This window comes from Somniosus microcephalus, chromosome 11, assembly GCF_052327205.1.
Source record: "Somniosus microcephalus isolate GS21.2 chromosome 11, FLI_Smic_1.0, whole genome shotgun sequence".
In the NCBI taxonomy this organism is placed as follows: Eukaryota; Metazoa; Chordata; class Chondrichthyes; order Squaliformes; family Somniosidae; genus Somniosus; species Somniosus microcephalus.
The window spans coordinates 197,559,171-197,584,954 of record NC_140997.1 but is presented as its reverse complement, the minus strand read 5'-3'; the positions used below and the strand labels follow the sequence as shown (position 1 = coordinate 197,584,954).

Genomic DNA, 25,784 nt, shown 5'->3' with positions numbered 1-25,784 from the left:
ACACCAATGCAGTAATTCTGTACTATAAGATGTAATTGAATTTGTTGCAGACCAGATGGATACTATCTGTTCACCTGAAAGCTTTTGCTTTTTAAAAGATGATCTTAACATGTCATGGCAACGTGAATCCTATTTGTTTCTTTCTATGATAATTCTGCCTTTGAGTGTGTGTGCTTATTTTTGTCTGAGAGTTACTCGATTCACTTTGTAGTCAACTCCACCCCGTCAGCTGAATAAGAAAAGCTGTCGAGCAGCGGCGCACTAAATGAATTGGGACGTCTCCAGTGGGTGTTCACCATCTCAAGTGTAAGGTCCGTGAGTCACTTTGAGCTCAACCCCCTGTCAGCCCTACAGCAAAGTGCTTCTCACTCAGCCTGCTATCAGTCCTGGAAGAGGCATTGTGTCACAGTTTTCAGTGCTCTTACTGGCTTTCATCAGCACTTTCCATTAATGTCTGCTCCGGTGAACCAGCGCTGCATGACTTGATGTGGGATGAATGCTCGAGGTTACCAAGAAGATAAAGGGAGCCTGCAGGCAGCTTTACATCTATAGAGTGAGCATTAATTGTGAGAAGATAGCTTACTCTGTTGAAATCAATAGACTCTTGTGGCCTGTAGCAGAGGGCACGCTGGACCGGCGGTAGGTCACTGAATGATGATATTATACAGGGGACTGCATACTGCAGAGTTGTTAAGAAGTAAATGCAACTGCCTGCAGTAAAGGTAGAAACGGTCTCACTACCAAGGATATAATACCAGCAGCAACATTTTGAACTCGCTGGAGCTTTTCAGTTGCTTCCCTGTTTTTCTTTTATCTGGGATGTCCCAGAAATGAAGATGAACTGACAGTCTATTTGGGTCTGAGATACAGCACAGCACTCCATTATTAATCAGATTTACTCTAACTGTGCAAGTCGTTCTGATCTGTGGAAGTACAATAATGCAGAGAGATATGCATATTTTGCAAGCTTTCTGTAGCTTTTCTGTAATCGTGTGGACATCTTTCAGTATTACACTGGCACAAGCAAAAGAATCACAGCAACAAATTCCCCTAAATGTGTAAGTCTTGATTTCTGTTTCTTTTGCATTTCATGTCCAGTCAGTGTGTTTGGAGTGAAAGGACTGCATGCAGGATGAAATTTAAAGTTGGTTTAATACTAGTGTTTTGCAATGCTGCAGCATCTCTATGCTTCATAAAACATAACCTTATGTTCTGCATAATAGACAGAAATCTATAGTTTAGAGGGTCTGACATGTTTGATATGCACACTGATATTTGGATCTCAAACCTGCTTGATGGAAAATTGTTATCTTTTTGTCAAATGACAAAATGAATCAGATATTGTTTGATTAAAAAGCAATCTTTCTGTAGGTTTCAACCAGAAGTTAAATTGTTTTTCTCTCTCTTTCCATTGCTATATATATGTTACCATATTTTAATGTCTTTTAGGGTAAAACTATGGGCTTCAGCCTTTGGAGGGGAAATCAAATCTATTTCAGCCAAATATTCAGGTTCACAATTCCTGCAGAAGGTAACAGCTTTTCTTTTCATTTTGCTAACCTTTGTTTGATTGTTTTAGAACTTAATTGTCACTTAACAACTGCATGCATTTTAAGTAGCTGACCCCTTCAAAAAGCTATGATGTTTATCATTCTATTTTAACTGATGTATTTTTAATTGAACATGTTTGGCAGTGCTTTTGATTGCTGTCCGCTTGCAGAAGCTAAGATTTATGTCACCAGATTATGACTGATACTTATTTAATTGACCATTCTTGGCTTAGTTAGCAGAGTGTACGGTTAACTTCAGTTTTTTGACTGGTAACTGTTTAACTTTTCACTTGACTTTTTGAATACATTTTAGTGAGAAAAGAGAGCCATATAGTTGTATGTGATTTCTGCAGAGCGTATGCTTACTTCATTCCGCTGTCATCTCGCTCCAATGCTGGGATGTATTACACCATTACAGATAAGAGAAATGAGTATCTTATCTGACTGTTCAGGTGCATAGCTGGATAATATTCTGGTGCACTGCTGCAGGAGTCTGAAAAATGTTGCACAGTCCATTAAATTACTATTGTGATGAAGAATACGGTTTGAAACCTGCGTCAAAAGAGTAACTTTACCACAAAAATACAAAATAATGATGTGCCTATAATAATTATAAATAGAAGATAAATTGTGTGCTTTTAATCAGCCAATTGGTTAAAAGACATGGGTCATATTGGAAAAAAATAAAATGTTAAAATTACAATATGATTCTTTGAGCTAAATTAATTTTTAAGTACAGATATGCCAATACACAATATCACAAATAAATGTAGTAATGATGCATTGTGGGAGCTTTTCACAAGCGTGAAGGACTCCTATGTCGCACGCATCAAGGCACAAGTAGCATAGACCATGTTTCACACAAGTGAAAGAACACTTTAATGCATTGTGCTTTTATCTCAAGTAATTACATTGTGAGGTTATATGATGTTCTATTTATTACATGGGTGTCTTTTTAAACAAAGTCTGGAAGACGTGTGATGACTGATTTCAGTAATGACTAACAGCGGTTAAGTTATTTTATTTTCACAACCATTAGTTATCTTAATCCTAGGTACTGAAAATATTACCAAAATCCATATGGTTAATTTAAACATTTAAAAATGTGCTCAGTCAATTCCTCTTCATGATTTAATTTTATCATTATCATTAGTCTCTAAATATTTTCAGTTGTTCTCCTTCTGCGTCATATTCAAAAACTGAAAATGTACAACAACTGGAAAGATATGTTTCTGGTTTCTTACTGTGATGGCTCAGCTGTGCGATATTTTGTGGCATTGCATATGGGAAATTTGAAATGTTAATGCAACCTTATTCAAGAATATGAAGAAATAAAGAACCTAATTATTTTTATCTACTGTAACCCATGTACTATAACCCATATTACAAAAAGAAAAAAGTTAAAATATTTGGAGCATCTTATATTTCCAATTATTATGCTTTGCCTTATTCTGAGGTTTTGGTATTTGATAATGTTACCTGATTGGTCCAATATCGCCACGGATTATTGTTAGAAAGACATAAAAATAGGATATATATCAGAAAGGTACAGATTGGTAGTGTAAATATTGGTCATAATCAGAATCATGTATTTTTTAAATGCCACATTACAAATATAAAGGGGAAAATGCTGGAAATCTTGACAGGCCCTGAATGTTTGAAGGGTTTAAACCAGAAATGTTAACCTATCTTTTCCGTTCGCAGATGTAAACGGACCTCCTGTACAGTTCCAGCATGTTATGTATTATTATAACCATCATATTAACTGTAGGCGCAGGTTCAATAGTTCTAACAAATTTTATCCTGATTTATAAACTGCAGACTTATGCATTAGTGTGATGATTCTGGTTAATTTTCCAAAGTATAGATTTATTGAATAATTTTCCTATATTAGATATCTCTCTCTCTCTCTCATATATATATAATATACACAAACTACTGCATAACCAACAAAGCTGATTTACAAGATTTTTACAGTTGTCATGTAGATTTCGCAGTATAAAGAGATTGTCAGCCTCCCACATAAGGCCCATGCTTACATTGTGAAAGACTTGGCAAAACCATCCCTGCTAACTAATGTATCTTTGACACCATTTAAATATAAATTAATCTGTATGCATGGCACCATCTCAAACCACCAGTTTCAGCAGAATATATAGCGATTTTTTTTTTCAGATAATGCTAAAAATACTTAAAACTGAAACTAGCATACTTATGTGGTTTTAAAAGTTAACTTCTTTTGATTGCAGAAAATAATGCATTAAAAGATGATTGAGTTTTTAAGTGTTGCACAGGATGAGTGCGACAGTTTTGCAATCAGATACTTATTGTTTATTCAGAAACAGCTGTTTTTCCTTCACTGTTTAAATTTTTTCAACCATCTTTTGCTTAGAATTTTACCGTCAGTTTTTGAATGATTTATCTATACAATTGATAACACTGCCGTCAGTCTACATTATTATGTGGGTTATAATTATATTAGCAAAAACCTTGGAAAAGGAGAAACATTTTATTAAGTGTTCATAGTGTAAGAGACAATGAAAGTTATAAACACATTTGAGTTGCAAAATACATTAAAAAGTTTATATTAGTTGAATATTTGAATCATAAATGGAGTTTAGCAAACCATACCATGTCAGTGAATAATATTACAGTATAATATATATAAGGTGATGAATAACTCAATACCTCACTTCAAAAATAACACTTTTTACTAGCCGCATAATCAAAGGCATGTGTTTGATAATGCCATAATACTTAAAAAGGTCTGAATTTATTGAAATTGGAAAATTGTTGAGAAAAGCATTGAATCATATATATTCCCAGATTTAGCATTTTGCTCTCAGCGGTGAAGGAACAGCTTTCGCCATTTGCCTCACTGACAACTGTGCCCAGACTACCGTGCCGAGACTTTTTCAGTGGTCAGTGGAGATTTCCACTAATCTGGCCTGTTTTCCAGCATGGCGCCATCTACAGGGCATTTGTTGTGTCTGTGAACAGGGAAAGCAATAAGGAGGCTCTTCAACCAATCAGATTGAAGTATCCTCACTGAGACATGCAGAGTCCAAACTAGGAAGTATAAAGCGGGAAATATAAATTAGCTTTAAATGATGCAGAGAAAGCAAAATAAAGATTGGGAAATATAGATGGGATTAAGGGAGAGAGATAAAAGAGACAAACAGAAAAGGTCAAAACATTTTAAATTTTTATTTATTAAAAAATCTGCAACATTAATTTTCTTCTGAGGGAATGAGACGCCACACTTGTAAAATAATGTTTTCAGGGCCAGAGAGGTTTATTCAGCAATTATTATCACTTATTACACCGTTAAAAACTCACTTACTCCGAAATGCACCAGCTCTAACTTTTTCTGGCGTCTTTAGTATGGAACTAGTGAGCAAGTACCCCAAATTCATGGTATTACAGTGATTTCAATGCCGAGTGTATTGGCGAGGACTGCACAGCGCACCCTGTGGAGCAGCACATCTCTGACAGCAACATCTGGATTTCCGCATTTAACTGCGCATGTGCGGATGCCAGAAGTTGCTATCAGATTTACCCTGTAATAACAGCGAGTGCTGACAGCCTCACCATTATTATTACAGCAAAATCCAGCCATTATATTTGTGTGTGCGTCAAAGGTGGTGACACATTTTTGAGATTCAGATAATGTGTTAGAAGAGCTGAATTTAGCTCCAGGTGGAGTCTGTATATCATTTGAGTGCCTTGATTGTGCCACGTTTTTATAATTTTCTTTTACCTACCGATTATTCTATGTAAGATTAAAGAATGAGTAGATTTGAATTGGACATGTCCCCTTTAAAGATATTTACTTTTGGTAATTTATTATGATCATCTCTCATCTGACATGTTCTACTGACATAGTCTGACAGAAAATAAATAAAGAATGAATAAATTTGCCAGCGGGGCTTGTACCTTGTAGATGCATGTTCTATATCAACTTGTATCTTACCATCTAGTGAGGAATGCATCACTTTTAAGAGATGATTCTACCCTCGATTAATAAAATTATTTCTTCATGTAAACATATAAAGTTCACAGAATCACAGAATCACAGAAACCCCACAGTGCAGATAGAGGCCATTTCGGCCCATCGAGCCTGCACCGACACATATCCCACCCGATTCCCGTAACCCCTACACCAACACATATCCCACCCTATCCCCGTAACCCCATGTATTTAATCCCCCTAACACTAAGGGTCAATTTATCATAGCCAATCAACCTAACCCGCACATCTTTGGACTGTGGGAGGAAACCGGAGCACCCGGAGGAAACCCACGCAAACACGGGGAGAATGTGCAAACTCCACACAGACAGTCGCCCGAGGCCGGATTCGAACCCGGGTCCCTGGCGCTGTGAGGCAACAGTGCTAACCAAGTTAAAAGCATAAATAATGTTTAGCCTCTGGTGAGTGGACAATTCTCAAATTCTAATATTTACTAAAGGCATTTTGAGACCCTTGTAATGTTAGGCTTATCTTTTCCATCGCCTTGCAAATATATGACACAATGACATTATTGGGTGTGTTGAAAACAAAATTATGCTTTTTATTAATAAATTAGTAATTGAAACTTCCTCTGCAAAATGGTGCTAAATTCTTTTTTCATTGTATTTTGAAATTAATATTTTACAGAGAAAATTAATAGTCTCTTCAACAGAAGCATAAATACTCAAAGGGAGGTAAGGCCTGGAAAATACTTCCTGTTCAAAGTCCTTCTCCAATGTCGATCTAGAAATTGCATATGTATTTGTTACCTGTCATGAATGTCGCGAATTTGCTGCCAATGGAGATCTACCATTTTTCAACACCTTCTTCCTCCTTGGCTCATAACATGTTTTTTAGTGGATCAATGTTGGGTTTTTTTCTGGGGAAGAGTATGCAATTCTTCCCATAACTGGACATCCTGGAGCAGCTGAGGAGGGAGGGAGACTCCAAATGGTGAACGATAGCAAAATACTGCGGATGCTGGAAATCCGAAATAACAACAGAAAATGCTGGAAAAACTCAGCAGGCCAGGCAACATCCGTGGAGAGAGAAATAGAGTCAACGTTTCAGGTCAAAACCCTTCGTCAGGACTGAAAAAGCACAGGAAATGAAACAGATTAAAAGGGCAGTTTGGGGGCTGGGAAATGGGGATGAGAGAACAAAAGAGAAATGAAGAGACATTAAGAGGTATTCAAAACGAGACAAGATGGTGATAGACTCCAAATGGTGGTTCACTGGGCAGCCAATTTCTGACAGGTAACAAATGCATATGTTACACCATATATTGTCCCCCAGATAGACTGTGCGAATACATCCCCTTTAAGCAACTGATACTAATGTGGAAATCTAAGCAGTTTCAGCACAAACCTATTCTGATTGTGGCATATTCTTACAATAATAGTACACATGAAACAATGGATAGATAAAAAGCAATATTTGCATAGTCTGGATTATGCAGATGAATTTAAGCAAAGGGAATACAGATCCATAATCTTTATTTTTTATTCTTATGCGGATGTCATTACCTAAGATGCATAATTATTTAACTTTGGTCTTAAACATGTAGTAATGCTTTTGCCTGAAAAAGTGATGGCATTGCTTATTATAAAAGTGTAGGAGTTGTCTGTGCCTTGCTCTAAAAGAGAGGAAGAATAAAAATACAAAGTTAAAAAAGAAGCTATGCAAGAAAGAAAATAATTAGACAACATTACATTCACAAATCATTTCTAGCAGGCTGCCCATGACTTGAAGATTGTAACAGTATCCTCCTGTTGGCTTCCATCATGAATGAAAATTTCTACCATATATAACATAGCAGAGGTGTTCTTTTGTGTACCTGGTGTAGTAAAATGGTAAATGAATTTAGAAAGAATGTGCTATACAGTAACTAATACACAAAGGATTTTTTCCTGTACAGTTATGTAAATGATTTTACTTTAGCTACACAGCAATATTTATCTTTTATTTAGAAAATGTTACATATAATGAGCTAGATGCACAGATACTAAGTGCTGGATTTCACCCCTACAGGGTTGGAGTGAGATGTGTACCTACCACCCTGATCCTGCCATTGGGATGCTCATTGCCCCCCATGGTTTATTGGATTGAACAGTCAAATGTTTTCATTCAATGTGCTTGTTATATAGATGGTATTAATATTTGTAATTAATAACTGTTCTCTTCTGGTTCATTGCTGATTTCGTTTGTTTTACCTTTTACTATGAAAGATGAAGCAAGCATTTATACACTAATTGTTTGATGTGACAATGACATGGGTTTTAAGATAAATAGCAACAGTTAGGAAAGGAGTGTGATGCCTGGCAGTGTACAGTACACAAATGGAACAACGTTACATCATAATTTACATAGTAAAATATTACCTAACTTATCTTTAGTCAGTTTGGTGGTCATAAGGCTTGGTTCCTATCTATGCTTTGTGATATTGGAATGAGATCTGTGGTCACTGATTCCTTTTTTTAGAGCATTTTATTTTTATTTTGTAAGTGTCGAGGTGTGCTACATTAATGTCAATATACATATGAATCAATTTTGCTGAAACTTTAGGTTAAAAATGTTTTTCAACATTCCCTCTAATGGTTAAGTAAACACAGTATCAACTATTTGGAAGATCTTGCTGCAGATCTGAATTTTATTTTTGCAATACTTCATTACTTAAAGAAGAAAAGGCAAGGCATGAATATTATTGTGCAGTAAATAAACTCGCACCGCTACAGAGAAACATTAACAATGGTGTAACAAGTAAGATAGTAGAAATGAGAAGAGCAGGTTTATGCAAATTACATTGTACATGATGGGAAAGAAAATGTACTGCAGGGATAAATATCCATGAGTCAAATCACTCTGTCTCAGTCGCCGTTGCTTTTATGTTAAAGTTAAGCTGGCATAACAGGAAGTCACAGTGTATAATAATTGGTGAACCCCATGATGTAAAACAATTCACTCCATATAAGGAAATCATTGTTTTTTTTGAGAGAAAGTTAGGAAGGCTTTGGAATTGTGAAGATTGCTTGAGTGTGCAGAACGATTAGTACATCATATAGTCTACGATTTCAATGATATGTTAAATCAACATGTCCATACACACTGATTATGCACAAGTGTACAATAGTGCATGTAATTATAATACAGTACTCAAATGCATGTATGCTTATGCACTCATAATGCCCCATATGCACAGAGCAAGGAGAATCCAGCAGTCAGCTAGTGTACCCAAAGAATACCAACTACCTAAGCACCAACTGTCTCCACTTCCATACGAATCACATACTAGCAATGATACAATAATTTGCATTTATATGGTGCTTTTCACATGTGGGAAGACATCTTAGAACACTGTACAATAAGGTGGAAAGACATAGGAGGCGATCACTAAGGTAGGGTGGGGTGGGGCCATGAAGAGATTTGAAATAAGGATTAGCATTTTGCATGGGCATCCATTGGGACTTGCAGACGGCAGGGGTGATGGGTGTGTGGAACTTAGTGTGAGTTAGTAAGTGGGTTGTGCCATTTTGAATGAGTTGAAAATTGTGGAAGGTTGATATGGGGAGGTAAATTAAGAGCTCATTGGAGAAATCCAGCCTGGAGGTGATGAACATGATGATATACACATTATGGGAGAAGATCACTATAATGAGGAGGAGGAAGCACAGGTTGAGGCACTGAGCACCGGTAAGGAGGCAGGAGTAGTGATGGGGGTTAATGAGCAGACAACTGGTTCATTGTAGGGGGAGACACATCTTAGTAGATTTGTATTCCAATGGACGATGCTAAACAAGCAGCACTATACTGTGAATTGCAAGATGGTGTGGGCAGTGTGGCAAATTCAAAACCTCAGGTGTTCACTGTCATCTTCCAAACAAGTGATGTCGTACAACAGTTATTTGTACTGCAGTCTGCTTGTGATGAAATATGTCATTCATCAGACTCTGTATTTAACTACATATATTGTATTGCCTGCTCCGGTGTTTTACCTTGTATTGTATATAGTACACCGAGGCACATCACTGCTATTATGTGCATGGCAACACCAGTGGCATCTGCAGTGGGGACCTTATGCAATCCATAGGCACAGGAAGAGCATATCTCGTTGATGTTTCTGCTATTGCTATGGATGCTTTTGGCTGGTGTCAGTTCATTTGACAATGAAATTCTGAGCCCTCAATTGTAATACAGATCAGTGGGTATCATCAGGAGATGCCCTTCAGCAGCGGCATATATGGAGCAGTGCAGGAGCAGCTGGTTTATGCTGATGTCAGCAGATGTTCAGTGTCATCACAATTCCTGTACAAGTGAAAGTTGATGCTGCCTCTGAAAGCAGTGGGCTCACAGCAACTCCAGCAAAGAATGCATCAGATTTAATCACCCCTGCAGCTCTCCAGTTCTCTTTGCAGCCATCCACTTGGGGGAACATTTAGTCATGGGGCACCTAGAGTACCAATAGAAAGTTCATGAAACACTAACGACAAACACATCAGAAAACGTATTACACACATACACCACAAGCATTGAAAAACTCAATAAAATTAAATCACATTTAATATAGCTTGCAGTCTGCCTGCCTTTCATTGTGGTGAACTTCAGTGGTAGTGCATGGCAGATGGTTAACTGTCCCTGCAGGTCTTCGAGGATCAGGTGAGCCTGAAACTCCTCATCGAGTTTCTATCCCAGGTAGCTGACTCTATATGATACACCTGCTGCCTGGGATAATATCTACTGAAAGCCACGTATATCTTATGCCCTCTGTGCTCCAAATCCACCTTCACAACCCATGCTGCAATTGGGAATCAGTCTATCTCTCACCACAAAGATGCCAAAACAGAAGAAAGTCACAACATTTTGCATGACTTTATATGGTTTGCTCTGGGAACCAATACATCCTCAAATAACAAGTGGCAATACTTTTTTGTAATTAATATAAGGTAATAGTATTAAAATAACACACCATTTGTTGATCACTGATGTTTGAACAGTCCAAATCAAATGTCATACCCTGTTCTGGTGTAACAAAATTATGGGTTTTTCCTTTCTTTTAAAACATTTTGGGCTAGATTTTCAGTATAGACAGTTTTGGGGCGCTAACCTTAGCGCCCGCCCGAAGTTAGCGCCCGCCCCAAAGTAGCGCCCCGTTGCCGGAAATTCAGTGGCTTCGCCCTAAGAGGTTGGTGGAGCGCTAAAAGAGGCGTTCCACTATTATCTTTAGGCGCTAAGCCGGCGGTGCAGAGCGCAGCGCCCGAGCTCGGGCGCAGCGCACGGCAGACACTCTGGTGCCAGTGAGCTCTTAAAGGGGAAGGGTGGATGATGATGATGGAGATGGAGATGGAGATGGAGATGGAGATGGAGATGATGGAGATGATGGAGATGATGGAAGACGAGGAGGAGGAGGAGGAGGAGGAGGAGGAAAACATAAATACACCGTTCACAACAACACACTGGATCCTTCCACACAACACATGCAGACTGCCGTTTATAGTGCAGGAGGAGTGCCCTTTAATTTGCGCTCCCCAGGGTGTGTTGCGTTCCATTTTACAAACGCTCTGGACGCCAGCCGCAGAATGGGGCGGTCCGACTGAAGTTTGGAATCGGGGCGGCCAAAGGGCGTTGCACGAGGATGTGACGTCATTTTCTGCGCGCGCATCCGGGCGGCCGCTAAACTTTGCGCCGGCGCTAACGGGCAACTTAATTTGGGGCGGGGCGCAAACTGCGCTGCGCCCGGGCGCTACACGAATAGCGCCCGAAAATCACTTCTCTTAAGGCGCTAACTGCTGGCGCAAGCAACTGAAAATCTAGCCCTTTGTCTTTAATCTCCAATTTTCATTTATCATTTATCTTTCCTGCATTTAAATGTTTCCTATCTCTTTTCACTCTATGGCACATAACCAACCATTCCCAGTAGAAAAGTAGTTGAAAGACCTAAGTTTATCAGTGCAATTGTGTAACTGGCCACTTGGAGGTGCATAAGAGCTATTTAAGTTGACCACTTTCTCAGCAGAAGCGTTTCACTCACGTCTGCTTGGTGCCTCCCCAGATAGTCCCAGAAAGAGAAAGAACCTTCTTTTATTCCCTTATTAACATTTTATGATAAAGAAAATTAATGTAACATAATCTTCTTATAATTCACAAGAGTACATCCAGCATGTTCACATTGTGTTTTAATCACCTATATTAAAGTGTTTCCTCAATATATGGTTCTTCATTGAGACAAAAATACAGTTGACTACCAAATGTCTTCATTGCTATAATTCATATCAATGATATATTCCAAGAATACACCTGGAATAATGAAAGAAATGAGGACTTAATTCAAATAAGAATTTATACAGTTTACAGTGAGTTTATCAGTTCATCGTTTTCACCACATCAATGCTACTTTTTAAAGTCTGTATTTTTGTTTCTTTATAGTGCATTGTTTTACCTCTAGAATATATTTTTAACAGTTATATGTGGAAAATACTACACGGCATTGATTCTTAGCATATTTAAAAAGTCTGAACTCAAGGTTAGAATATTCAGCCTTCTGTTTTTGAGACGATTTTATTCAGATAATAATGAGTCCTACTCTTTCTTACAATGTGAGATATATCCAAGAGAACCTTTAATAAGTCATATATAGTTAAAGGCAGTTATGAGGCCAAAGGTAAGTGATTGGAGACTGTCTAATCTACAAACATTTTTAATTGATTTTTATTGCTAGATATTTAGAAGTAGTAGCTCCAAGTATGTATATACTAAACGTACAATAAGAACAAAATTGCAAATGCTAGAAATATAAAACAAAAACAGAAATTTCTGGAAATATACAGTTGGCCAGTTAGCATACCTAAAGAGGAAAGGCGGGTGAACAGTTCCAGTACAACCTCCAGAGTTATACCCAAAACATTAACTGGACTTTTCTGTTTATAGATGTTATAATTGACCTTCTGTCTATTTCCAGCATTTTCTGTTTTGTTTCATATATACCAAAGGTGATCTTTTCAAAGATAGCCATTTGGAATATTTAATCCAGGCTATCACCAAAGTAACATATTGGCCTAGATTTGCAGTAGCTTGCGCCAGCAGTTAGCGCCTTAAGAGAAGTGATTTCCGGGCGCTATGCGTGTAGCGCCCGGGCGCAGCGCAGTTTGCGCTCCGCCCCAAATTAAGTTGCCCGTTAGCGCCGGCGCAAAGTTTAGCGCCCGCCCGGATGCGCGCGCAGAAAATGACGTCACATCCTCGTGCAACGCCCTTTGGCCGCCCCGATTGCAAACTTCAGTCGGACCGCCCCATTGTGTGGCGGGCGGCCGGAGCGTTTGGAAAAAGGAACGCAACACAACCAGCGCGGGCCCCGGGGGGCGCTAATTAAAGGGAACGTCCTCTCCAGTATAAAGGCCATCCTTTTTTCAGAAAACAGTCTTGTGCAACGCATTTCTGGAGACACAACAAGGAGGATAGCTAACTGGTTTCAAGCAGCAAGAGGCAGGTATTTTTGGACTCAGGCAATAGCGCTGCAAGTGGCCATTTGGAAATTAGACTGTTTGCCAGGATTTGATGGGGGCTGCATGGGGTGCCAACGCGCAGCTGCAGCGCCATATCCGTAGGGCTCGCAGACGCATTGTGAGAGGGGCAGCCCTGGCTAGAGGCAGAGGGGGCTACAGGCGTCGGCCATGTAGGCCTTACCCAGTCAGGCTATACCGCCAGCAGCGCTCCTACCTAAACATGAGTGCCGCGCGATGTGTTAGAAGGCTCCGATTCCGAAAGGAGATGATTGCAGAGATCTGCCACCTGCTTCGCCGAGATCTGCGGCCAAAGCTCAGGTGCAGGACGTCTCTGTCGGTGGAAGTGAAGGTGACGGTGGCATTGAACTTCTATGCCACCGGCTCCTTCCAATACGCTGCTGGGGACATAGCAAACATCTCCCAGTATGGCGCGCATCGCTGCATCCGCCACGTGACCGAAGCACTGTTCAGAAGGAGAAGCCAATTCATCTCCTTCCCCATGGCCCTCGAGAGCCAGCATCAGCGCGCATTGGGATTTGCCAGACTCGGGGAATTCCCCTTGGTGCAGGGCGCCATTGACTGTACGCATGTGGCTTTGCGGGCCCCTCTGGAGCATGGCGAGCAGTATCGCAACAGGAAGGGCTACCATTCTCTGAATGTGCAGCTGGTATGTGACCACAAGCAGCGCATCATGGCAGTCAATGCCAGCTTCCCAGGCAGCAGCCACGATGCCTTTATCCTGCGGCAGAGTACTGTGCATGACATGTTCCAGGCACAGCCTTCCCCAAGAGGATGGCTCATCGGGGACAAAGGCTATCCTTTGTGCACCTGGCTCATGACCCCGCTCCGCGCGCCCAGGACCGCTGCTGAAGAGGCCTACAACGAGAGCCATCAAACCACCCGCAACATCATCGAGCTAACTATTGGGGTCCTCAAGCAGCGGTTCCGCTGCCTTGATCGCTCCGGAGGAGCTCTCCAGTATTCGCCGGACCGGGTCTCCCAATTTGTGGTGGTTTGCTGCATGCTACACAACCTGGCTATCCGCAGGACTCAGGCACTGCCACCTGACGTTGGACCAGCACCTCAGGAGGAGGAGCAGGAGGAGCATGAGGAGGAGGAGGAGGAGCAGGAGTACGTTCCCAGGAGGGAGCGACCAGGGCCAAGGGCCGCACGACGCCACCTTATTACACGGTACTTCTAAGCCCCCTGTCAGGGAATGGCCAGGGGCCATGAGGGAAGATGAATGCAGCCGCTCCGCAAGCCCTCAGCCGGCGAAGCCAACAAACACTAAGAAGAACAACCATGGAGACTGCATGAATAAAGATAATTTTTTATTGCACAAAAATGAAAAGCCCTTCCCACATGAATCCCCAAAAACAATAAACGGGCCCCACAAAAAGCCCAACAAACGACTCACTCGCACAAACTGGGGAGGAGCCACTCCACCTTTATTGAAACCGGGCCTCAACGTCGGCCTAACGCAAAAAATAAGCCCTCCAAAAGCACAACCATGGGCAAAATAAAGATGGCCACCGCCATATTAAAGGAAAGCTGGCCACACCCTCTACTGAGTGGCCCGCGAGGGCGAGACCTTGGCCAGCATTTTGCCTCCCCTGCCCTGCCTGCTGCTCCTTCGCAAGCTCTGCCCAGTGGCTGCTGCGAGGCTGGGGGAAGGCGCCTGAGGCTCAGATGCCCTTCCGCCAGATGCCGCTGGGGGGCGGCCTACACGGCGTTTGGGCCTCGAGGGGCCGTCTGCTGAGTGGCGCACCTGAGCCTGGCCACCATCAGCTGCAGCCGCTTGCCGTCGACGCCCCAGAGGGGGAATGGCGGCGACGGATGGCGCAATGTGGGCCAGCTGGCGTCTGGGATGCGCTGGCTGGTGCTGTGGCGCGGTGGCACTCGGCCGGGCCCGCACTGCAGGATCCGCAGCAATCAGCCGACGGGCGGCTTGCTGGGATGGTCCAGCGCGGCGCCTGCCCTGGCGATGCCTGCCTGAGACAGCGCGTGTGGCAGCAGTGAGTGGCCCTGTGGTCCTGGTGTGCGCGCGCATCACATCCGCCAGGGTCTTGACGGCATCAGTTAGCATGCGGCCAGTCGCGGCAGTTGCTGCCCCGAACTCGCGCACACTGGTCGCCAGCGACTCGATGGCCTCAGGCATGCGCCCCACCACGCTCATGAGCTCCGTGTGGCGCCGGTCCGAGTCGTCGGCCATCTGATCGAGCTTCCGCACCTCCTCCGAAGTGAAGGTGTCCGGACTGGAGTCGCGACTCTCCCGCTGGGGAGGAGGGGGCCGAACTAGGGGACCCTTGCCGCGTTGGTGACGGCGAGTGTGCCGAGCAGCAGCACTCCCCTCTGATCCTTCCCCCCTTTGGGGGGAAGGCCGCGGGCCACGCGCACGGCTGCTGGGTGGCTGGACGCCACTGGTCCCAGAAGCTGCATTGCCCTGCGACAGTTCCTCCAGGCACTCGTCCAGTGAGGAGGTGTCAAGCATTTCCTCCTCTCCTGCGGGACGTGACTGTTCCCCCGAAGGTCCGGCTTGCTCCTCCTCCTCCTCCTGGTCGGAGGTGCTGTCACTGGCAGCCTCAGGGTCCTGGTCGTCACCAGCTGAAAGCAGGAATGCACAAGAGTAGCTTCAGAGTGAGGAGACGGCGTCAGCGAGGGAGTTAGGACTGGTGGGATTCAGCGCATTGCTGGGACAGTGGCAAAGGAGGTAGCTCGGATGGGCCAGTGCGACGCGAGAGGGCCAAAAGGCGAGGTCCTTACCATTGCCGGGCAGTGGAGGGTCGGATACACCGCACGCTGTGGGGACAATCACACGGGCTCCCATGAGCACACACACGCGCTCCTCCAGCCGAGTGAGCTTCTGCAGCTTGGCGCGGCCACCCCTGGCACGGGCCTGGCGATTAAACGCTACTTTAGCCTGCAAGAGAAAGGACGGGCTGTAAGTGCGCAGTGAAGCCCTGATGTAGTGTGCACTGCCTCCCATGGTGGAATAGCTTGGACAGAGTGAAGCCCTGATGTAGTGTGCACTGCCTCCCATGGTGGAATAGCTTGGACAGAGTGAAGCCCTGATGTACTGTCCACTGCCTCCCATGGTGGAATAGCTTGGACAGAGTGAAGCCCTGATGTACTGTGCACTGCTTCCCATGGTGGAATAGCTTGGACAGAGTGAAGCCCTGATGTACTGTCCACTGCCTCCCATGGTGGAATAGCTTGGCCAAAGTGTAGAGTGCCGAATGGCCATTTGATGCTCATGACTGTCCCAATGCTGCTGGCTGAGGGCTGGCCAATAGGACTTTCAGGTCCCTTTGCCCATCATGTCAGGTGTACATGCAAGAATGAGGAGGAGACTGGAAAGGCTACTCACCCTCACAATCCTGGTCAGATCGTTGTATTTCTTACGGCATTGTTTGTGGGTCCTGGGGGCCTCGCCGGTGAACGTCACCCTCTGGGCGATCTGCTTCCAGGCTTTGGTGTAGTCGTGGTGGGTTGGATTCCTCCCACTCTCTGGAAACAAGATCTTGCGCCTCACCTCCAGAGCTGTGACCATTATGTCCAGATCACCCTCTGAGAAGCGCAGGGCACGCTGACGGGCCTTCTCTGGCGTTGCCATGACTCCCTGGGGCTGAGCAGTAGTGTTGAGGCCTCTTTGCAAGGCTGCAGTGTGCAGGGCGTGGCAGCAGACCAATTCGTCCCTTCCCCCTTTAAGAGCTGGTCGGCACCACGGGGTCTGCTGTCAGTGCAAAAATGACCGCACCCGTGCTGCGCCCCGCCTGGGCGCTATCCCTCTGGACCGCCGGCTTAGCGCCTAAAGGTAGGAGTGCAACGCCTCTTTTAGTGCTCCACCACTCTCTTAGGGCGAAGCCACTGAATTTCCGGCAACGGGGCGCTACTTTGGGGCGGGCGCTAACTTCGGGCGGGCGCTAAGGTTAGCGCCCCAAAACTGTCTGTACTGAAAATCTAGCCCATTATGTTTTCTCATCAACAGTTTATGGAGCAATGTTGGTCTTGAAAATCTGCGGCTATTTCAGTGTACTCCTGCTGTAGCTTTAGCGGGAGTCTGCTGGAAATGATGTAAACTAGGCCAGGGGCAAGGTCACGGCTTTGCTTCTACATTTCTAGGAAGGCCTCGTGGGGGTGGAGCCTCTGCCTTTACCTTACAAGGCCATGGGGGGTGGGTGGGGGTCAGGGAACATCAGGGTTCCCATGTTCCAGGCCTTCTTTGGAGCCTGGTGTATGATCGATGCAGGTACGTCTGGTCAGACCAGCTGTACTAGTACACCCTGGTGGAACCGACCTGATTTAAGACCTCTGAAGGTCTGGCCATAAAAGTTTTTTTTTAATTACAAAGGAGGCTGAGGAGCTTATCGTATTCTTTGGCAGCGGGGGTTGGGGGAGGAATCTGACCCCTCCCTTGGCCCTGACTCTTCAGCTAGGCATTCTAGCTCTTCAGTTAAGGGGGTGCCCCAGCTATGCCCCTAGTCTGCCAAAGACATTTAAGTCACAGGACCTCCCCGTGTCCTGCAAACTTTAGCAGGATCAGCAGCAGTGAAGGGCACTTATACCAAGCTGCGTATCCCCATGGATTTCCGAGACCTTTATCTCCCACCCTTCAGGTATAGTACACAATTTGGGTGTTGTAATTCTTATAATTATGAGATTACTTGGGTATAGCCTGTGCTACCTGTACAGTTTGTTGTGTAATAATGAAATGATGGTAGCACCATCATTATAATAGTGAGTCGTGAGGCAGTTTTATACAATGCTGGTTTGGGAATAAGAAAGCCAGTAAGAAATGTGTTTTACTTTACTGGAAAACCAATTCTGATTGCCCAACAAGTAATGTATTTTCTAATGACCAATTATATTGTGATACATTAGTCATTCAAATACAATGGCAGTATCGACAACTAGAAAATGCCAGTCTTGCAGCTGCTGTGCTTATTGAGCACAATGCTATTGATTAATTTAAGAGGTTCAAGGTGAATCAGGTTCAGTGAAGTACATTTTTTAAACTAACATAGATAGAGTTATGTGTGATTTCAGAGAATTAATTTGCACTCAGAATACAGGACACTTGTATTTTTGCATGAAAAATGCTGTCTCCTAAAGAAATTCATGTATTTATTTCCCAACAGATAGATTATTCCGTATTTAAAGTGTGGTTAATTTTGAAGCAAAAATTGCAACTACAGTATGCTCTGTCAGAAAATAGCAGTAGATACATTTATTATCTTCATGATTTTTAACATTTGAATGTTGGATTTTTGAGCAAGCAATCAATTGAAAGTTTTGTTATTCGAGATGCTGTGTGGCACAGCGCATACAACACGGGGGTAAATTTTTGTCTTTGCCGCCTGGGTGAATTTCTCAAAGCAGATTGCCTGTCCATTGTAGAACCCACATGATTTTCATTCCATTTGGGATAAAAATCGAATGAGGTTCGACCAGATAACCGCCCAGGTGGTGAAGATGGAAATTTACCCCACTGCCTTTTCACCTTTGACTCCTGAATCCAGCTGAATTTTATGGATCGTAACTTCTTCAATCTGCTAGCGTCAATGAATTTATTTGGATTGAATTTATGCAGTCTCATTCCAGTAACTCATGATTTTGAATCCACAATGGTCACTAGTCTTAATTCAGCTGAAACTGGTACTAAACTGGCAGTCTCATTAAGCTATAAATATGCCTCTTGTGGGGAAACATGGAAATGCCACATTTGTCCAAAAGCTGTTTTGAGATTTGGATTAAGGCATCTTTGGAAAGGGTGAGATGAGAGATTTCCTCTGATTCTGTTAGATATGTTCAATTCATCTTTAATGCAGCAACAAAAATCCTCTGAACCCCACTTGTGGCAAAATCATAAGTGGGCTCATTTCAGAGAAGAGGATGTTTTACCCTATTCTGATTCATACTATTCCTGGTCTGGAAATGCTTGATTCTGATACCAAGGTGCCCAAAGTGGAAAATAATTAATTTCCCCAAAACTGCCAGCCATCGTTTTGAAAAGAAGAAAGTTTGTCTTCTCCACCAAAAATGTAAAAAATTAGTTTTCAGCTCCTGAGTAATTTGAATTTTATAACTCATTTGTTTTATAGTAGGTACCACTCAAACAAATTGATTCCTATTGAAATGAACAATGAAGAGTATAATAAATTAATACAGAACAAATTGTATGAATAGTTTAGTTTAGAATCACAGAATCATAGAAAATTCAGTACAGAAGTGGGTTGTTTGGCACCTTGTGCTGTCCAATCAAAGTTATCTACTATCATTTTTGTTCCCTTTAAAATTCTTCTGCAAGTATTTATCTAATTTCCTATTAATGATTGACTTTGCTTCAGTGGGCACTTGTGGTAACTCTTTGTATGAATATATTCCTTCAAGTCGCTACCTTTATGTTTCTAGTATTAATCGTTAGTTTAATGCTCCATTGTCACTAATTAATTGACCAGTGAAAATAATCTTTTACGATTAACCTTTCAAACTCTTCCATAGTTTTTGAGTATTTCTATTAGATCCTCACTTAACCTCCTCCAGACATCCCTAACTTCTTAAGTTTCTCATAATATTATATTATATTATCCCTGTTGTTCCAGCTTCCTTTGGGGTAGGAGCCTCCCTAATGATTTTCCAATGTGAGGAACATTCACCCTTGACTTATAGATACAGGTCTGAAGGTACTTTAAGTAGGCATAGAACATCTCTGGCAGAGCCTGACCTGCCTGGTGCCCTTCTGTTGGTCCTCTCTTTCCAAACATGTCAGATAGGGGGATTCTCATTTAACAACCCCCAGTAGTGTCAGTAGTGGTGCTGGAAGCACAAAACATGACTTGCAGAAAGGCAAATAAGAACTTAAGTGACAGCAGACAAAAAAAAAGAAAAACAGAAAATGGCTTTAAAGTTGTACAATTAATTTACATACTGTACCCATTAAATGAACTAAATCTCACAGCTGAGCCTTTGAAACCCTGCACATCCATTATTAAACGGTGTAAACATCATTGAACATCCCCCCCACACACACATTAGGAAATGGCATGCAGAGCATTCAAGGCCTCCTTTTAATGTTTCAATAAAGCTCCCGGCTGTTTCAGGCAGGCTCTCCCTTCTCCTATTTTCCTCTCCCCTGGAAATTGTGACGAACGTGTAAAGTGTGGGGAGGTCCAGCATAATGAATCTTCTTCTACTTTTTGAATTGGGGTTCCCTGTTTACATGTGGCAAACCTGATTGGAAAATCTAGACTTGTGGGTTTAAAATGGCTTCAGATACATTTCAGATTGATAATTGATTGCAATTTTCTAAAATAACACTCAAACATTTAAAAATGTTCTGATCAGATATTTGGATCAAACTTAACTGAAAAAGAGACTGGATGGCTGACAATGAGTCACAAGGTGGTAATTCAATCTAATGGTTTCGATGATGCAATAAATCACCAGCAAATCTTTGAGCAGTCAACGAATGTCAATAAGATCCCAAGATTGAATTACTTAAACTCAATATGTTATATGTTTAATAATAGACTACATAGTACTTGTCTTTATTTAACAATTTTTTAAAGCTGAATGCTGCACATGTGGCTTGACATAAGTAAATGGCTAATAAAGTTGATACTGTCACGAGCTAAAGGTATATCTGGCAAGTCAAGTTATACTTGTTTTCTTTTATAATAATACCTGAAAATCAACTGTACAATACAGTATTACCAAAGCAGAAAGATTCACTTTAGAGTTGCACGTATGTTTTTCACCTCCTGGTCCCCATTCAGACATTCCCACTGTTGGCTCTTCCAAAATAATAAATTATATGCCTTTTGCATATAAATAATATACTTCTGTAGTTTGCTACAGAGTAATATAACTATTTAAAAAAGGAACTTTTCAAGGGCTTGTACCACCTGCACGCAGCAAATGATATATTGGCAAATTGCGGGTATATTGTGAACAATTTTTCATTCATTGACATTAATGGGAGGAAAATCACAAGCAATACACCTGCAGTTTTCTGCTAATCCACTCACTGCTTGCAAGGCCATGCCGATGGTGTGGGGCTCAGCAGGTTATATGTGATAGATATAAAGAGACAGATGAAGACAGGGAGATTGTTATTCTAATATACATTTGAGACCACCTTTGTAACCCAAGTGACAATATTCTAGCATCAATTGCTTTAAAATTGTGATCAGTATTTATTATAATCTTTGGCTGCAATGAATTACCAGTACTTTAACCTCACTAATTCAGTTACACGAGTACCTTAGAGAGCCATATTCGCTATTAGCATATCAAATGGCAAAGGATGATCCACTATGAATTGACATGGAATTTCATGATGATGACATCAGATTAATACCAAATGATCAGTTCCATGTGCAAACAACACATTGGCCCGGATTTTCCTGGGCCTATGACTGCGTACGCAACTGTAAGTGCCCCGCAAGTTCTGGGTTTCCGCATGCGCTGCGCTTACGTGAAAACCCGGAACTTGTGATCTATTAAGTTTCAGCTTGTCAGATCCTCCGCATCCCCGGGAAATGGGCATTTGCTGGCAGAGAGTTGGGCTATTTGTTCAACTACTGCCCAGCGGATGCCCGTGAAACTCTTATGCCTGGTAAAAGCAGGCGTAGGGCCTTCTATTACCAGCGTAAGAGTTTAAATAAATATTAAAATATTTTTAAAAAATTATTTAAACATAAAATAACTTTTAAATTAGTTATAGGTTATTTTTAGCCCCTTTAAAATGTTTACATTTATTTTTCAAAAAATATAATTTTTGTTTTAAATGTTTAATTTAATTGTATTTTAATTAATTGTGAACATGTAATGATTTATTTTTAGTTAAGTTGTATTTTTTAGGGGATTCCTATTTTGCTTATGGGGATTCCGTACGTAAATGGAATCCCCATAATCATAATGGGGATCCCCCTTTCTAATTGGTTGGCCTGGCCCACGTGATCCCAGGGGCGCTTGCGAACTGCCTGCGCCCCTGGCATAGGTGGGCCTTTACCCATGTGTACGTGTAGAGGCCCAGGAGCGCGAGTCTACGAACCTCCGGGACCATCAGGTAGGTTCCTATTTTTCTTGTAGTTTGGAGGCATTCACCTGCGGGAAGCCTCTGACCGCAAATTCAGGTCCAACATATTGGATCAAAATAATTTCTCGACATCCTATAATGATTTAATGCAGTAACTCAAAATTACCACAGGGTGGTGGATTTTTTTTGTGGAAATACTGAATGCAAAAAGCTCTTGTTTTACAGTGATACAATACAAAAACTTTGCGGGTCGAGTTTCCGCGAGTTGGATCAGTGCAATCCGTGGCCGAACCAGCACAAAAGATTGGGGAATTTAAACGTAAGTGAGTTACGCCCAAAACCACTTATGTTTGTGCTTTCTGAGATCTTTTACACTGATTCAAGATTCAATTCCTCCAAACCAGGCCCCGACCACAATACCGGCCACATCCCCAGGTCGAAATTGCGAGATTCCGCCGATTGCACTGGTTTGGGAAGGCTCTTCAAATTGCGTTCATTTTCTTCGGCGCACAGGCACTAGTTGGCACATTTTAAAAGTCTTTTATATCAAAAACTATTTAATTTACAAAGAAACTGACTAATGTACACCAATGGAACTATTAAATGGTTCAGTATAGTTTTTTAAGTAATTTTCAGTGATTTTAAATCAGGTTACTCACAGTGGAGGACTCGACACCCTTATTAAAAAGGCTTATTTTTGGTGTCAAACCCATTTTCAGCTGTTTTAAACTGCACCAGGTTACCACTCTTAAATACGTCAAGGAATAATTTTTAATTGAGAGGAAAAAAAGAAATGATCTATTACGCTGCCTGATTGCACTAGTTCATGGAAGATTTTCCATTTGTGATTATCCAAATGAATATTAGCGGAAACGAAGCCTATCCTAAGCAGCGCAATTTCAAGCACATTTTGGCGGAATCTCTACCCCTGGATATTAGTGGGGTCATTTTTTTCACTGTACCGGCCGTGTGTACTTAGACATGCATGGCTTAATCTTTGAGACAAGCATATACTACTGGCAGGATCAACCAGGTAGCTGAACCGAACTTGGCCAACAATCAGCAAAGACAGGGAGCGGCTCAACGGTGACAGTACAAAAAAAGTCGATTCAAATATGCAAAGTTATAATTTTCAAATGTTAGCTTCATTTTCAAATATGTTAAGTAAGATTACTTTCCTGGCTAATACAAAAGTACCAGGTAAATGTAATTGAAACCTTACCAATTAAACTTATTTGAATCTCGGTTTAATATTTTGGTCACATTTATCATTTGCTTCATATATTTTGGAAACTGGGTTTAGCCCAAGAGGTTTAAAGTCTGAGTTAGTAAATGTAATTCACGATTGCTTCACAACCCAGTGCATCAGGGAAGCCATGAGAGGCAGCTCTCATCTCGGCTTGGTAACGGTGAGTGATCCTGATAACATGCAGAGAACCATTGTTGTGGTACCACTGGGTCATAACAATCACAACTTGAATACATCTGATGCAATCTGGGATTCAGCGCTGCTGAGGACCAACATTCAGATGTACAATTTTTGAAAGGCCGACATCCAAGAAAATGAAGAAAGACTAAAACAGATTGCCTGGGAGAAAATGTTTACTAACACATGAGTTGAGAACAAATGGGCTATCTATAAAGGCATACTGAAGAGCTTGCAGAATAAGTATATATCTAGGACCAGCAAGCACGGGCTAAACAAGCACAGCCGTAACTTGATAATCAAGACCCTCAAAGTGGAATAAGAAAGAAAAATCAGCTCTACAAAACCTGTAGGGAAAGGATGAGGAATCAACTAGGAAGAGTACATTAAGAAACATTTTAAAAGGGTGGTCAGACTGGCAAAGTAAAACCTGGAGAGCAGTATAATTACAGATGCTAAACATAATAGCCAGAAATTCTTCCATTACTATAACAGTAAAAGAAAATTCTTCCAGCATTGTAACAGTCAGGGAAGAGTTGACAATCTTAAAGGATGTTAATGGGGATGAAACTGATGAACAGAAAATAGTTAAAATACTCAATGATCACTTTCTTGTAATATTCACTAGAGTAGATTATGGTACTATTCTTTCTACAAATGGAGATAATTCAAGCACACTTATAGACTTTGATATTAACAAGATGAACGTTTATGAAGTGCTAATCATCATAAGAGAGTCATTGATTGCTGGATGGGAAACAAGCTAATTTAATACCATACTGAAAAAGGTCTCCAATTTAGCCCAGAAAATTACAGACCCATTAGTCTTACATCAGTAACAGGTTAAATGATAGAATCATTATGAGACAATTATCTGTAAAATAATAATCTTGGCCATGAGATGCTAACTCATCAATGGTTAATGTGTTTGCCTGAAATTTCTATCTCTACTATTTTAAGGGACGTATTAACCCATTTTAAAATAAAATAACAGAGAGGGGAATTTCAAATGAACATGTTCAAAGTTTGTATGCTAGACGAGGGAACTAGATGTAATATCTCCAAGTTTGCAGACGACACAAAGTTGGGTGGGCGTGTGTGCTGTGAGGAGGATGCAGAGAAACTGCAGTATGATTTGGACAGGTTGGGTGATTGGGCAGATGCATGGCAGATGCAGTATAATGTGGATAAATGCGAGGTTATCCACTTTGGTGGCAATAACAGGAAGGTAGATTATTATCTGAATGGCAATAGATTGGGAAAAGGGGAAGTGCAACGAGACCTGGGTGTCCTTGTGCACCAGTCGCTGAAGGTAAGCATGCAGGTGCAGCAGACGGTTAAGAAGGCAAATGGTATGTTGGCCTTCATAGCGAGAGGATTCGAGTACAGGAGCAAGGATGTCTTGCTGCAGTTGTACAGGGCCTTGGTGAGACCACACCTTGAGTATTGTGTGCAGTTTTGGTCGCCTTGTCTGAGGAAGGATGTTCTTGCCATGGAGGGAGTGCAGCGAAGATTCACCAAACTGATACCTGGGATGGCAGGAATGATGTATGAAGAGAGAGTGGGTCGATTAGGCTTATATTTACTAGAGTTTAGAAGAATGAGAGGGGATCTCATTGAAACTTATAAAATTCTAACAGGACTAGACAGACTAGATGCAGGAAGGATGTTCCCGATGGCGGGAGAATCCAGAACCAGGGGTCACAGGCTAAGGATAAGGGGTAAGCCATTTAGAACTGAGATGAGGAGGAATTTCTTCACCCAGAGAGTGGTGAACCTCTGGAATTCTCTACCACAGAAGGCAGTTGAGGCCAATTCATTGTGCAACGAGACCTGGGCGTCCTTGTGCACCAGTCGCTGAAAGTAAGCATGCAGGTGCAGCAGGCGGTTAAGAAGGCAAATGGTATGTTGGCCTTCGTAGCGAGAGGGTTTGAGTACAGGAACAAGGATGTCTTGCTGCAGTTGTACAGGGCCTTGGTGAGGCCACATCTTGAGCATTGTGTGCAGTTTTGGTCGCCTTACCTGAGGAAGGATGTTCTTGCCATGGAAGGAGTGCAGCGAAGATTCACCAGGCTGATACCTGGGATGGCAGGAATGACGTATGAGTAGAGATTGGGTCGATTGGGCTTGTACTCGCTGGAGTTTAGAAGAATGAGAGGGGATCTCATCGAAACTTATAAAATTCTAACAGGGCTAGACAGACTAGATGCTGGAAGGATGTTCCCGATGGTCGGGGAGTCCAGAACCAGGGGTCACAGTCTAAGGA

General features: G+C 42.2%; 1 protein-coding gene across 1 annotated transcript in view; it reads left to right on the top strand.

Annotated features, from left to right (window-relative positions):
• The first annotated feature begins 287 nt into the window (after positions 1-287).
• cacna2d3a (calcium channel, voltage-dependent, alpha 2/delta subunit 3a) overlaps positions 288-25,784 on the top strand; it is a 1,196,772-nt gene continuing 1,171,275 nt past the window's right edge. The window contains exons 1-2 of the mRNA XM_086001643.1: positions 288-1,058; positions 1,450-1,531. Of these exons, the coding sequence (XP_085857769.1) occupies positions 940-1,058; positions 1,450-1,531 (201 nt within the window). The 5' untranslated portion in view covers positions 288-939. The remainder of the gene's footprint in view (positions 1,059-1,449; positions 1,532-25,784) is intronic.